At 43.9% G+C, this 14846-nt stretch overlaps 2 protein-coding genes across 2 annotated transcripts; both read left to right on the top strand.

The window, feature by feature from the left end:
• Nucleotides 1–238: 238 nt before the first annotated feature.
• On the top strand, nucleotides 239–7661 carry rnf25 (ring finger protein 25). The gene is made up of 10 exons (XM_077530822.1): nucleotides 239–344; nucleotides 726–797; nucleotides 930–1026; nucleotides 1120–1187; nucleotides 4225–4294; nucleotides 4376–4447; nucleotides 4543–4683; nucleotides 6685–6774; nucleotides 6842–6979; nucleotides 7095–7661. Exons 1-10 carry the CDS (start codon nucleotides 325–327, stop codon nucleotides 7590–7592), a joined length of 1266 nt encoding a protein of 421 aa, XP_077386948.1. The 5' UTR covers nucleotides 239–324; the 3' UTR covers nucleotides 7593–7661.
• Nucleotides 7662–8572: 911 nt separating this feature from the next.
• On the top strand, nucleotides 8573–14807 carry kat8 (K(lysine) acetyltransferase 8). The gene is made up of 11 exons (XM_077530811.1): nucleotides 8573–8966; nucleotides 10570–10644; nucleotides 10713–10891; nucleotides 11034–11087; nucleotides 11167–11331; nucleotides 11475–11564; nucleotides 11636–11776; nucleotides 11969–12062; nucleotides 12130–12280; nucleotides 14394–14548; nucleotides 14640–14807. The coding sequence occupies exons 1-11, from the start codon at nucleotides 8711–8713 to the stop codon at nucleotides 14702–14704; spliced, it is 1425 nt and encodes a 474-aa protein (XP_077386937.1). The 5' UTR covers nucleotides 8573–8710; the 3' UTR covers nucleotides 14705–14807.
• The last annotated feature ends 39 nt before the right edge of the window (nucleotides 14808–14846 follow it).

The raw sequence follows: 14846 nt of genomic DNA on the forward strand, positions 1-14846 counted from the left end.
TGAAACTTGGCAATGATTAAAACATGTCAAAGCATATTAAAGAATATTAGAACCTTGAAGGTCCTTGTTAAAATTTTTCGAATATTGTAGAACCTTCTTAAAATATATTACAACCTCGTTCAAGAGGATTATGGTGTATCTATCTGTATGTTATCGGTGCTTGGACCTCGAGAATGTAAATTTGTAAACGAAGGGGAGTTATTTTTACGTCTGGTGATGCAGACCGTGACCGACAGGATAGGGGGCGCTCACGCTACAAATACGTGAAGTCGTCAGGAATGAAATGATCATAGAAGAAGTAGCGGCATCCTGAGGCAAACAATCATGGCTGCGACGGAGAGCGAGTGAGTTTGTGCTCAACTTGTTTCTAGAAAAACCTTGGAACTTGATGTCATTAAGCCGCAGTCTGGTGTTCAAACTTCGGATGTTTTTTTTGCGTGTTTTGCGCTGTCAAACGAACGGCGGCGATCTCGAGTCACGCAACCTTACAGCTAACGGGCTAAAGCTAGCAGCATGAAACAAACATGAATTTGAACAGCATGAAGTGTTTTATTGTTTAACTGTTTTGCAAGTAACTGAAAACTCTTTAAATACTTGCTGTATTTGTGAATGTACTCAAACAGACACCAGCGATTTTTATCTTTAAAAATCATCCTTGTCGTGTGACGATGGCTATTGCTCTTTTTCTCCTCCTATTTCTCTTATCCTTCTCGTTCTTGTTCCAGGGTCCTGTGTGAGATTGAGGTGCTGCAGTCCATCTACTTGGATGACCTGCGCGTCACCAGGACGCAAGACAGGTGTCCAACATCATGCTGATGAAGCTCAAGTCAAATAAATCAATCAATATATATATATATATATATATACACACACATATACATACACGCGCGTACATATATTTATCAAGCTCAATGTTTTGTTGTGTTTAGGTGCTGGGAGGTGAGTCTAGTTTTGTACCCATCCACAGCCGAAGACTCTGGATCCCAGTTTGTGCGACTCGGCTTGACGCTGACCCTCGATGACCAGGTGATCTACATGTGACATCACCATCACATTTTCATTTTTTCACTTGCATTGATAATACAAATTCACATGTGTACTTTGTGCATGTGTGTTCAGTATCCGTGCTCGTCTCCTGACATCTCCATACATAGCCCTCGTGGACTCTCTGACGACAAGCTCAGCAGGTAACACACTCTGGTTAATTTTGTTACCGCCTCGGAAAACCTTCTAAAAGGCTAAGTAGATAGGCATATAAGAAAAACAAATTGAATCAGAAAATTGGGAGTGCATCAAACCAGTCGAATCATTCTAATTTTAAGGAACACCAACTGTAATGACCACTTTGCTCCATATGAGTTATTTGGTTGTTACTAACATACCTATGAGATGCATTTTTCAAAAATAATTTCCACATTATTACATTTTAATACATTTTGTAGAAACTTTATTTGTGCGTACGTCACCATTGTTGTTTACGCCACAACTAGTACTGTCAGGCGCTTAAAAAAAATTAATCCACTTTAATTACAAGATTTTTAATTAATTAATCTATTTTAATTTTGTATCTGCTAAAGGTCCCCAAATGAAGAATTTGAATTCTAGGACATTATAAAATTGCAGTGCATGATTAATCAGTTGAATACAGCAAGAAGAGAAGATTTGAAATCCACAAACCAATTAGGCCAGGCATTATTTTAAAAGATAATCTAAACTTCAATTTTGTTCAAAATTTTTTTTTTGAGTGTAAGGCTGTCCTCTTCTTTTGTATGATGTTACCTGCAAGTGAAAAAAAAAAAAAAAAAAGTCTTAAATTATAAGTCAGGCTGGAGCTGTTTCCATGATATGAAAATTAATATTTTTTTTACAAAAGATACATAACACTGTGTTCTTGTTAATAGTCCTGTCTTTGTTGTTTTCATAAATAAACTTGCCGTTTAACCTCTAGCACTACCAGAATTTTAAAACTAGATCTCCCAGAGCCGTCATTTTGAGCCTAATATGGTTATTACTTGATGTTTTGAGTACCTAATAAAGCCCCTCTCATGCTTATGTTTGTTTTGTTTTTGTAAAGTGCTTTGTGACAGCTAACCCCAGGTTTACACCGGATGCGGTTGCGGTGTGGTTGCGGTGCGGTCCGGCGACGCAAGCAATTAGATTCCATTCATTCGAATGGTGCAGTTTACACCGCTTGCGGGTGCGTTGCGTGTCGACTGCGGAAGGCCTGCGGCGTGCCGCAAGCCTTCCGCAAGGATAGACCTATTTTCTATTTTTGCCGGACGCCGCAGCGGTAGGCCTCCGGCAAATGGCAAGCTAGCACAAAACACATCGAGCGGGACAGGAAGACCGAGGCAGTTTCAAAATAAATTTCCGGTTACCTTTCAGAATAAAACACTCGCCAGCTCCTATTTCGCAAGTTTTTCCAGCAAAACGTGACGTGGGCGTCGCCGGGCCATGTGCTCATTCACGGTTTAGACACCAGCGAACATGGACGAGGAGAGGTTTATATTGGAGGTGGAAAACCACAAAATAATATATGACACGGCACATCCTTTTTATAAGGACTGTAATGTATTGTGAGTTTGATGTTCGCGATTGCTTGTTGTGCCCGTCTCGCTTGCCGTACTGAGCGGCAGCCGGACGCGGAAGACAGAAATAAAGAGTGGACCCGCACTGACCCGACTCTCGTTATTAATATACTTTACAAGGACAACCAAAAAAAGGATGCTGCATGGAATCTCATAGCAGAAGAAGAAGAAAAGGTTAAATCAAAAGAAGTCCACCTCTCTTTCTGCTTCTCTGTTGAGCACAGACTTTCTGTATGTCTGTCGTTGTGAAATGCCACATGATCGCGCGCGCGCGGTCCCGCGAGACACGTTGGGAAGTGGGCGGCGACGGAGCTGCCGGACCGCAGCTGTGCGGAGCCGGTGTGGATTGACAAAAAAATTGACCCGTCCGGAGCACGCAGTCAAGACGCACCGCACCGCAACCGCACCGCATCCGGTGAAAACCCGGGGTAAGGCTGTTTAAAAGTGCTAAATAAATAAAGATGACTTGACTTTTATGAGGCAGATGGGTGGTACAGCTTTATTGATTTCGATTATCTGGCTTGTACTGCCAGCAACATCATGACTTCATTATATCTAGCATCTAGCTCTTTACTATAAGCTTTTACTGTACCTCGAACTGCGCCGCATCTTCCACTGGCGCGGGTATGTTTCCTTTTAGCCGGGGGGTGGGGCTGGTCTTGTGGACTTGATGTCTGGAACTCCCGAGTTATCCAGCACCACTCGTCGTGATTCGACAGACTCCCTGTCAGCGTCATCTCAGAATGTAGCTGTAAAGTCTCCTGTGTAATATAGTTTTTTATTTGCCATGGTGATCCAGCTTGTATCCAAAGCCAAAGCCTTCGTGATGAATGACAGTTGCCCAGCGGCACAACCCTGCGGGTCCCGTCGACGTGAAGGGTGCAAATTGAAATGAACGCAACCTTCTTATGACGGCTCTGGGAGATCTACGTCCAAATAAGTTTGTCTCACTCTCCTGTGCTGCACTCATTGACTTGCCACTCACAATCAATTGTTATTTTTTTAACACACTAATTTGGAGCGTAATTAATTAATAGTAATGCGTTAAACTGACAGCCTTAGTTGCAACGCATTCTCTGTAGTGACGTAGAATGGACGCTGGCTGTCTGCCAAGCAATGCAAAACGGGTAAAAAGAAAGGAAAAAAGAAAGCGAGGTAAGCCTCGGACGTTCCTAAAGAAAAACAACATGCGATCGGGAGAGCTGTTGAGAGCGCGGCGTGTGGGAGGGTGACTCTCCCAATCGCATGTTGTTTCGTTAGGAACGTCACGGAGGCTTACCTCACTTTCTTTAATAGCCGTTTTGCATTGCTTGGCAGGGAGCAAGCGGCCATTCTACGTCACTACGCACTGAATGCGTTGCGACGTAAATAATGTTAGTGTACATACAAATAATGTTGATACAAAAATGTATTGAACTGGAAATGATGTTTGAAAAATGAATCTCATACCAGTTTTGTTAGTAACAACCAAATAAATTATGTGGAGCAAACTTGTCATTACAGTCGGGGTTCCTTTTAAAATGTGTTTGAGGTTTCTCAGAAATCTTGTTAGAACCCTGCTAAAGCTTATTAGAAACTTGACCTGTAAATGACTTGTTAGTTGGAACATGATGATGATAATGATGATGTGTTTCAGAATTCAGCAGAGTCTTGAGCTTGAAGCCGAGTCATGCGTGGGTTCACCCATCTTGTATCAGCTGATAGAGGTCACCGCCGTCACTCTTTACCTCAAAACAGGAAGTTCAACTTTTTCAAACTTTTTCCTTCTTTTTCATTTCTTCCTCCAGAAAGCCAAAGAAATCCTGACTGAAAGCAACATTCCCCACGGGAACTGTGTCATCTGCTTGTATGGGTTCAAGGTCACCTTTAACTTCTTCCCTTTTTTTGTCCACTTTACATGTCTTAGATGACTTTTATTATTGAGCTGTAATACATTTTTTGCTTGATTGTCCAGGAGGGGGAGTCGTTCAGCAAGACGCGCTGTTATCACTACTTCCACTCTCACTGCCTGGGTCGATATGCTCGCCACTCGGAGGAGGAGATACGCCTCCGCCAGCAGGAGATGGCTGACGACAAGACGGCCACGCAGCATCAGGTTGGAGCTCAACATCAATGACATCACGCCGTGTCCCAGGGGCATCAAATTTATTTTAGTTTCGGGGCGTTTGCTTGTGAATTATTTGCTGTCCTAAATGAGCTAATCATTTTGAAGTTAGTTAGTTAGTGCAAAGTGTGGAAAATGGAGGTAAATATGTAAAACAAGTCTTAAAGAGGATGGCAGCCCGATAGTTTTCTTGACAATAAAATGTTCTATTCAGCCCCACTAGTCTAAACACAGCATTCTCATTAATATTGCGTTTGTGGAATATGACTTAAGCATCAAAATTCACCTCTTTTTATCCATCTCAGGGGGCGGCCATTTTGCTACTCGCTAATCACGGGTCAGCTGCTTCTGCGTTTGGTCATGTGATGTTAGCAAACTGAGTGGGTGGCAAAATGGCCACCCCCTGAGATGGATAAAACAGGTGGATTGTACTGCTTTATTCTTAGTCTTTTCTTTTCTTTTTTTTTTTTTTTTTTTTTTTCTTTTTTTTTTCTTTTTTTTTTTAAGAGCTCAGAATTGTTCATTCGGTAGTCTTACCGATTCAACGTCTTATCATCATTGCTCTTTTTTTTTTGTGTGTGTGCGTTTGCGTGCGTGCGTGCGTTTGCGTGCGTGTGTGCGTGCAAATACGTATAAATTTATACTCATTAATTCACCTAAAGCCTTATAAATATCCCATTACCCTTCGCCTTAACCTGGTACTTCAGAATCTTGCCAGTCGTGAAGTTTAAATGGTCAGGAGACCAGAGAAAAGGTCAGAAAAAAAATAAAGAGAAAAGAAAGATAAATCAAAGTGAAATCCAGCACCGACCAAACCCCTCCTGCGTGGTTACAAAACCAGAGTCTTATGCCAACCCCAGAAGCCTCAAACTTCCAATAAATTGAGATCTCAAGTGACCAGAGGAAAAACTAAAAAGAGGAAGGAGGGAAGGATAGATAAAGCAAAGTGAGATCCACAGACACCAGCACCCACTGATTCAAGGGGCTGTGGGAGGGAGAGACTACTTCTGTTGAGTTTCAGTAGATGCTGGTGCGACGGGTCTGGCATGCATAAGGACCACCACCAAAGAAAGAAAGCCGTCAACCGCGGTCCAGCCGTCAACACCCCCCCCCCCCCCCCCCCCCCCCGAAACCCCCAGGCCGCGGCAGAACCAAGGCCACCCCCAAGCCACCCGAGCGGACACCGGTCGGCGAGCTGACCCAGACGCCCGGAACACCCCCGCCCCGGCCCCGGCCCACACCCCCGAGCCCAAGGCCGCAGAACGAGGCCCAGCGGGACACCACCACCCCACACCCCACCCAAACCCGCCACCCACCACGACCCAGGCCCCACCACCCCCGGCCCCCAAACCCCCGAACACACCCCGACCCCCAACACCCAACCCCCCACCCACCCATACCCCCACCCCCCCAAACAACCCCCCCACCCCCCCCCCCCACCCCCGACGACCGCCAACCCCCCCCGCGAACCCGGCCCCCCGCGAGCCCCACCCCCACCCCCGGAAACCGGCACCGGGCAGCAGCGCAGAGAGGGAAAACGTGCCCACCCCACCTCCAGCCGTTTTTTTTTTTTTTTTTTTTTTTTTTTTTTTTTTTTTTTTTTTTTTTTAAATTGTAGGGCTACACAGAACACATTACGGGGTATATGCCACGGAAGAGGCGGGACGTGATTTTGCACATCAGTTTATTTCCGGTCCGGGTTTGCGAACGCGCAACCCCGGGGCACAAAGTCGGAAGCACAAGTATTTTTGACGCAGCCCACACGTCGCAAACCGAACCGGAAACAAACTGTGTGCAAAAAGCAGTCCCACCTCTTCCGTGGCATATACCCCATTGTAAAGAAAATGTCTGGTAATTGGAAGGAAAAATGAGAAATGTGTTAATTTATTTTACTTTTCCAACCCATCTAGAGACTTAATTTTTAGACGAGATTTTGTGAAAATAAATCCGAGATGCTATTTTACATCCACACAAATGTCCTGTGTCCCCCAGGAGCTGACGGTGGTTTGTCCCGTGTGCCGCGAACCTCTGACCTACGACCTGGACCAGTTAATGGCCAGCGCCGCGCCACAGCTGCCCGAGGTGAGACAGGAAGTGAGCGCCGTGCTAGAGAGGAAGTGAGCAATAAAGTGTGTTCATGCTCACCCAGCTGGACGGCGCTGCCATACGCTCCGACTTCCGGCAGAAATGGCGAGAACTCGAGAAGGTTCTGGAAAGGCAACGCTGTCGAGGAGGTGTCATCGATCCCGAGGAGGAGTCCAATCGCTTCCTCATACACATCAATGAGGTGTAAAATCTTGTCAGAACTATTGTGGATGCTTGTTAGAACTTTGTTGAACTTGTAGAAGCAAGAACATTGTAGAATCTTGTTGTCGTCAGCAGATGTTTGTGTTCCTCCGCAGGCTCCTGCTCCTCCTCCTCCTCCTGATGGCAGCGGCAACATTGTGGACCCTGCACAACCCGCCGCCTTTGAGTTTGCTCTGCCAGCACATCACGTTGTGACGCCGCCAACGAATTGCACTGGCACTCGCGGGCAGCCTCAGGCCCACAAGCGCCACAGCCACGGTAGAGGTCCCAGGAGAGGAAGCGGGCCCCGAACGCATCACATCAGAGGATGCACCCCCATCTCGGAACACCTGGACTCGCTCCGGCTGTCGTCGGACCCCGCCGAGGGACGGCCCGTCGGCACGCATGCTCACTTGACTCTTCGCCAAACAGGAAGTCACGCTGCTTCTTCTGACAAGCACATGGCAGGGGGACGCGCTCAGAGGGCCCGCAGAAGGGGCCCTCAGCACTTGGCCCACGGGGGGCCCCCTCAACACCACCGCTGGGACGCTCGGGGACCGAAGGGGGCGGCGCCCCGCCAGCAGAGGGTGGGGGGGCCAGAGGAGGAGCTCTGACACGCACACACTCACACTTGTGGCGTGGTGACATAAAATAAAATGATTAATTAAAGGTATTGAACTAAAGATGCATCACTCAGCTTTTTTCATTACAAATTGTTTATTTTTTTTCAAACAGTATCTTTGCTAGCCGTATTGTATAATCTCATCAGCACAGCCGCCTTCTCGTTCTGAGTTCAAATCCGAGTTCCAAATGAATGTGAGCATCAATAGTTTTGTGCCCTGTGATTGGCTGGCGGCGGATTTCAGGGTGTTACCCGCTTCTCGCCCAAACTCAGCTGGGATAGGCGCCGGCACACCTGTGACCCTAGTGAGGATAAGTGCTACAGATGGCGGAAGAAAATCTAGATCAGTGATGGGTACAGTTTGGCCCACAGGCTACATACGACCCACACTGTTCTTTTATTCGGTCCACTGAGCCCTTACAAGAATCCTTACTTGTGTTCAACATTTTCTGCGTTCATTTACATTTCTTCCATTGGGTAGTTAAAATTTATTATTTTTACATTTTGGTTAATTGTAAATAGTACAAAAAGAGAAACACTTGTTTTCATTAGATAATTGGTTAAATGAAATTGTCAAAAATAAAAGGGAAAAGGCAATTTCATAAAATGTCAGTTGTGGGTAGTGTGGAAATTGTGCCCACCTCTCATTCTTTTCTCTTGACTGCACTGGTCCCGGTATATTTATGTGCATGATGGTAGTTGTTTTTTGTCCATATTTCAATTTCAGTGTGGCCTTGGCATGTCAGTTCTTTTTGTCCATTCCTATTTTAAATATGGGACGGTCAGTTTAACCAATCACATTTTTAATTTGTCTTAACCTTACGTTCTATGATATCAGGATTTTTCGATGGTTATTGTAATGTTATTCTGTCGTTGGTTCGTGTATGGAACTTATTTTTTTTCTATTGAATACATAAACTGTTCAGAGAATGTATCATATATTGTTTTAAATAACTACGCGTCGGCAGGGCCTTGCCCTGTGCGTAATGACGTCAAAAGAAAGCGACGCGTCGGCCATGTTATTACTTTGTTGTTGAGCGCGCTTGTTTTCAAGCTGAAGACTGTAAGCACGCGGGCACAACCGAACCGAACCGGGACGGAGGAGCGACCATGAACGCAGAAATTGACTCGTGCCCCGCGGTGAGCGGGTGCGGAGACGCGGACACCAGCCTTCGGGCGGCGTGCTCGTCGAACGGCAGCGGCGGAGAGGACGACGAGGCCGAAGTGGAGGCTCACGGCCCGGAGACGGGAGACGCCGGCGGCCAGCACGCCCCGGATAGGAGCGTCCTGCTAGGCGGCAGAGAGCAGGAAGTGTCGGTGGAGATAGGAGAAACGTATTTGTGCCAACGAGCCGACAAAACATGGCGTAAGTTAGCATGTTTGTGTGCCTCGGCTAACATGCTTATTTTGGCTTCTCAGAGTCGTATAAATGATCGATTCACATAGTTAACATTATTTATTAATTTAACAGTTGATTTGTAAACAGTTAAAACCGAACAAAGACATGAAACAAGGACGTCACAAGAGCACAGCAATAACAGATTGTTATGACGTCACATCACTAGGGGGCGTGTTTGTTTGTCGCCTAGCTAGGGATAATAATAGATGGTGAGAAACTGATTGTTTATAATTTGAAGCAAAGTGGAATGCACTTACTGCACTGCTTGGTTGTATCTAGCAGCCAGGGGCGCTGTTGAGTTGAAAGCTTGCAAAGCTTTTCTTGTTTTTCTTTTTCTTTTTTAATTTATTTTTGTTTTTACTTAATACAAGTACTACTTTATTTAATCTACCCCATAAACTTTATTTTCAACTTATATTTTGTACTTACCTACTTTTTGTTTTTATTACCTTTTGTATTTCTAACTTTCCATGAACCCACAGGTGAGCAGACTCGGTCCTCGAGGGCAGGAATCCTGCAAGTTTTGGATGTTTCCCTTCTCCAACACAGCTGATTCACATGATCAGCCTGATAACATCCTGTTCACTGGATTCAGCTGTGTGTAAAACCACTAAAACCTGCAGGACTCTGGTCCTCCAGGACCGACTGCGTTTGCCCACTCATGCTATAACTTTTTCACTTTTCATTCATTTTACTTTACTTTTTTACTATAATTGAGTGTTTTCCTGGATTACCTGGCAACCAGTTCAGGGTGTACCCCGCCTACTGCCCGGAAGCCACCTGGGATAGGCCCCCGTGACCCTTGTGAAGAATGAGTGTTTAGAAAATGGATGGATATTTTAGTGTTTATTTTGAAACTTTTGAAACTTTTCAATTTTTTCCCACTACATTTTTTACTTCACTGCTCTTTTTAAGTATTTTTTTTTTGTGCCGTTATTTTTCACTTTTCGATGTTTTCAGTTTGCATTTTTGCATTCTTTTTTGTGGTTTTAACTTTTTTTTTGTTTTCAACTACATTTTCACTTTTTTTTTTTTTTTTTTTTTTTTTTACCTCAATACCAAAACTGTTTTGATTTGACTACTTTTTTGTTGATTTAAGCAAATATTGAATGCTTGTTTGATGGCATCACTGAAAAGTTCAGATGGGAACTTTCATGGTTGTTTTTATCTTGAACGCTCGCTATGCTAATAATAACAACCAGGAGACTGCATATTCTCATTTGAGCTATTTAGTGGATGCCAGAAAGTACACAGTACTCGAGTACACAGCTGTGGAGCTGAGCACAGAAGAAGGCTTGCTCCACTCAAAATGGTCACTAGTTTTATACTACCTTGGCCGTCCACCCCCACGGGGGCCATCTCAGCCTTTCCCGTGTAAGAATGTGTGACCAGATGGTCTTAACAGGTTTCAACTGGATAAATGTGCCAGACTGCAGCTAGACCGAGAGTTGCCAAGCCAGAACAGGTCACAGCGGCAACGGTCTAGCTCAAGTCACGTAACATCACTGTATTTACACGTGTCACTTGTATGGAAATGTCTTCACATTTTGAACATTTTCTATGTTTTCAGATGCAGCAGAAGTGATTCAGTCTCGACTAAACGAGCAGGAAGGAAGAGAAGAGTTCTACGTGCACTATGTTGGCTGTAAGCTCACACATCATGCACATGTATAGTAAATAAGCATGGTAGTCATGTTTTGTGCATGTGGTCAGTCAACAGGCGCCTGGACGAGTGGGTGGGCAAAGCTCGGCTGGCGCTCACCAAGACGGTGAAGGACGCGGTGAGGAAGAGCGTGGAGGTGGGCGGCGTGGGCGACATTGGCGAGCAGCCCGAACGCAAGATCACACGCAACCAGAAACGCAAACACGATGAGATCAACCACGTTCAGAAGGTGATGGCCAGGAAATGATCCCGTTTCACTTCTTTGGCACAAACAAATGTCACTTTATTCACTTTCAAGAATGTGTTTTTGTTTATTGTCATGGTGAAGGCTGTGTGAGCCAGTGGCGTAACGCCAACATGATGTTTTGCAGACGTACGCCGAGATGGACCCAACCACGGCGGCTCTGGAGAAGGAACATGAGGCGGTAGGAAACTTGTTCCTCTCCATCTTGGTCACCATTGGGCTTCATCCTCCTCATCCTCACGCCGACGTGTCCTCTGCAGATCACCAAGGTGAAATACGTGGACAAGATCCAGATCGGGAACTTCGAAATCGACGCGTGGTACTTTTCGCCATTCCCCGAAGATTACGGCAAGCAGCCCAAACTTTGGATCTGCGAGTACTGCCTCAAGTACATGAAGTACGAGAACACCTTCAGGCACCACCTGGTCAGTAGTCAGCACCACCGCCACGCCTAGCAAAAAAGCCCAATAAGGTCAAAAGTGAGACAAGTCAGTGCTTGTAAAATTTAAAAGAAGCGATCAAATCTCTAAATATAATCCAAATAATAAATGTCATCATGCATTTGTAGTCCAACTGCCAGTGGAAGCAGCCTCCAGGCAAGGAGATCTATCGGAGGAGCAACATCTCCGTGTACGAGGTGGACGGACGCGACCACAAGGTGAGCGGACAGGAAGCGCGCGGCAGGAGTGGGAAGCGTGACGTCAAGGCATCGTCTTGTGCGCGTTTCAGATCTACTGCCAGAACTTGTGTCTGCTGGCCAAACTGTTCCTGGACCACAAAACGCTTTACTTTGACGTGGAGCCCTTCATCTTCTACATCCTCACGGAGGTCAACAAGCAGGGGGCGCACATCGTGGGATACTTCTCCAAAGTAAAGCCCTGACATTGTTGTTTTTTGTTTTTTTTAGTGGTTTTCATGTACCAGTAATATCAATATTTGGTAATGGTTGTGATTTGTGAGTTGGGAATGTGTGAATTATTCCAAACACGGTTATGTGGACATTTTAGAAACTATGGACCAGTATGTCCACAATGTAGTAAATGTTGTTTTTCTTGTTTCCAGGAAAAAGAATCTCCAGACGGGAACAACGTGGCCTGCATCCTCACTCTGCCGCCGTATCAACGTCGTGGCTACGGGAAGTTCCTCATCGCTTTCAGTAAGTTTCCGCTTGCTTTCCGTCACCACAACGAGGCACTCTATCTAAAGCGCAAGTGTACGTTCAGGTTACGAGCTGTCTAAGCTGGAGAACGCGGTGGGGTCGCCAGAGAAGCCGTTGTCTGACCTCGGCAAGCTGAGCTACCGGAGTTACTGGTCCTGGGTTCTTCTGGAGATTCTCAGAGACTTCAGGGGGACGCTTTCCATCAAAGACCTCAGGTACACACATGTACAGTGGGTATCAAAAGTTTACACACCCCTGTTAAAATGTCAGGTTTTTGTGAGACCAAGTCATTTCGCAAACTTTTCTCTCTACCATTAATGTGACCAATAACGTGTACAGTTCAATTGAAATGAAATTTAGATGTTCCAGTAGACTGTAGAATTTATGTATTTTTTGACATAGCTACTTTTATTATTGTTTTGTAAAATATAAATTCACTACTGGATGTTGGCCATTGCTTGCGTTACAATTTATTTTTACTTCCTGAAAATATTTTATTTTGTATTTTATTTATTTATTTTCTTTTTTTTTTCTTTTTTTTTTGCCGCTGAGTTGCAATGATTTCGGGCACATTAATGTAAAGTTTTGAAATGATTTATCTTGGTTTCATTTTATTAAACCACAAAAAGATGGCAATTTAACAGGTGTGTGTAAACTTTTTATATCAGTAAACAGATTTCTTTCTCATAAAAGAAAAACTTTAGCGTATATTTTTTGCTTGAAAATCCCAACAAAGATAATAAATGCTAATCTTTTTTTGTTTTGTTTTTTAAACGGTGTAGGGTACCGCTAGTGGTACTCAATTACTAGCTTTACTTTTTCTTTCATATTTTAACTTTTCTTTTTAAGATTGTGAGGAAAATAAAAATTGTTTAAAAAAAAAAACTGGTGACCTGAAACAACAATTTTCAAATAATAAAAAAGTAAAAGGTCTGAAATGGGCGGGGAGGGGTGGTACAAATAATAATAATAATAATAATAATAACAATAGTAATCATAAAGTAAAACACCTTTTTTTTTTTTTTAAATCAAAAGTTTAAAATCAAGACAAGTGTCATTTGACTTTTTTAAAATATGCAATTTAAAATGAGACTACTGGAAGCCCAATAATTTATTAAGAAAATGTTAAGTAATTCTTTTTTCCCTGAATAACTAAATAAATGGAAACATAAATATTTGGGGGTACTTGTATAAACAGTTAAAAATAGTCAAGTTAAAATAAACAAAAATCGAGTCTTTTAAAAAGTAAAAAAAAAACAAAAAAAACAACAAAAAAAACACTGTTGCTCCAAAGTAAATTTCAAGCTTGGAAACGACTTAATTTGCAGCGATTCACCACCTTAGATTTGGGAGGCCACCGGGAGAAGCAGATGCATTTTGTAAACCTACCTGCTGATTATTTAAAAAAAACAAAAAACAAAACAAAAAAAAAACAGAAAAAGGCAGAATCATGTTTTTTTTTGTTTTGTTTTGTTTTTCGTGGCGAAAAGAGATCCTTTCATTTGGTAGACTTAGGCCTTGTCCACACGTATTTTAAAAACAAATACTTCCCCCCCTCCCCGTGTAGAGAAAAAATTCCGGCCACACTGTCTGGTTTGTTATTAAAAAAAAAAAAAAAAAAAATGCTCACAAAAATGGAGAAGTGCGTTTTTTTAAGATAATTTACATGCATGCGAAGCCTCTAGGTGGCAGTAGTTAGCCAAATACTGCTCGTCTCTTGAGTCACTTCCACAATACGTCAAACAAAGTCGGATTCGGAGCACACAAGCACACAAGACTTGTTTTTGGGGCTCCAGGTGAAGGAGTGGACCCGTCACTTGCCTTCGGTGCTGGTTGGCGTGGGTTCACTTCTCCGCCTGGGAGATCATGTGCGGCTTACATGAGGTAAGCCTGTGTGGGTGAGTGCGTTGAGTAGTAGGCTACATTATAAAGGGTTAGGGGCCTTCACTTGTCTTTATGCAATTTACAACATCAAATACATTGTGGAAGCTTTTAGGACCTGGGGGAGCTTGCAGGGATTCACTGTTCTGACATTTTCTCCTTCCATTGCTGTAACAAATGTTTTTCACATAAAAAAAAATCCCCAGGGACAAGTGGCTGACAGGGCAAACGCAGAAAAATATCTCCCATTTGCAAAAACCTAAGTATATATAAAATAATTAAACGCAGTAACCTGCGGGACTTGAAAAAAATTCAAATGCTCTAAAATGGCTGGCAATGAATGAGGGTTCTAAAAGAAGTTGAAAACAATAAATAGAAAATACGAAAGAAAAAAAAAGGTAAAAAATTGTTAAAAAATGTTGACATTTGTGTCGTGTGCTTGTGTAGCCAGATGACGAGCATCACGCAGAGTGACATCATCAGCACGCTGCAGTCGCTCAACATGGTCAAGTACTGGAAAGGCCAGCACGTCATCTGCGTCACGCCCAAACTGGTCGAGGAGCACCTGAAGAGCGCGCAGTACAAGAAGCCGCCCATCACTGGTGAGTGGCGTCGTCCATGCCCGCTGTCACGTCACGTCACGTGTCGCGTTGTCATGCATGCGCCAAGTAACGGCACGTAACTCTCGTGCAGTGGACACGGTGTGTCTCAAGTGGGCGCCACCCAAAAACAAACAGGCCAAGCTGTCCAAGAAGTGACAAGAAGAAGCCGCCGCCACCAGTTTTGTAAATATGTGCTATAATATGTGACTTACTACTTTCTTAAAATAAAGCCAAAGGAAACACCATGTGTGGACTCGTATCACTGACTTGTTTCTTTTCTTTCTTTTCTTTTTTTTTT

The sequence above is a fragment of the Festucalex cinctus genome, chromosome 1 (assembly GCF_051991245.1).
Source record: "Festucalex cinctus isolate MCC-2025b chromosome 1, RoL_Fcin_1.0, whole genome shotgun sequence".
Taxonomy (NCBI): Eukaryota; Metazoa; Chordata; class Actinopteri; order Syngnathiformes; family Syngnathidae; genus Festucalex; species Festucalex cinctus.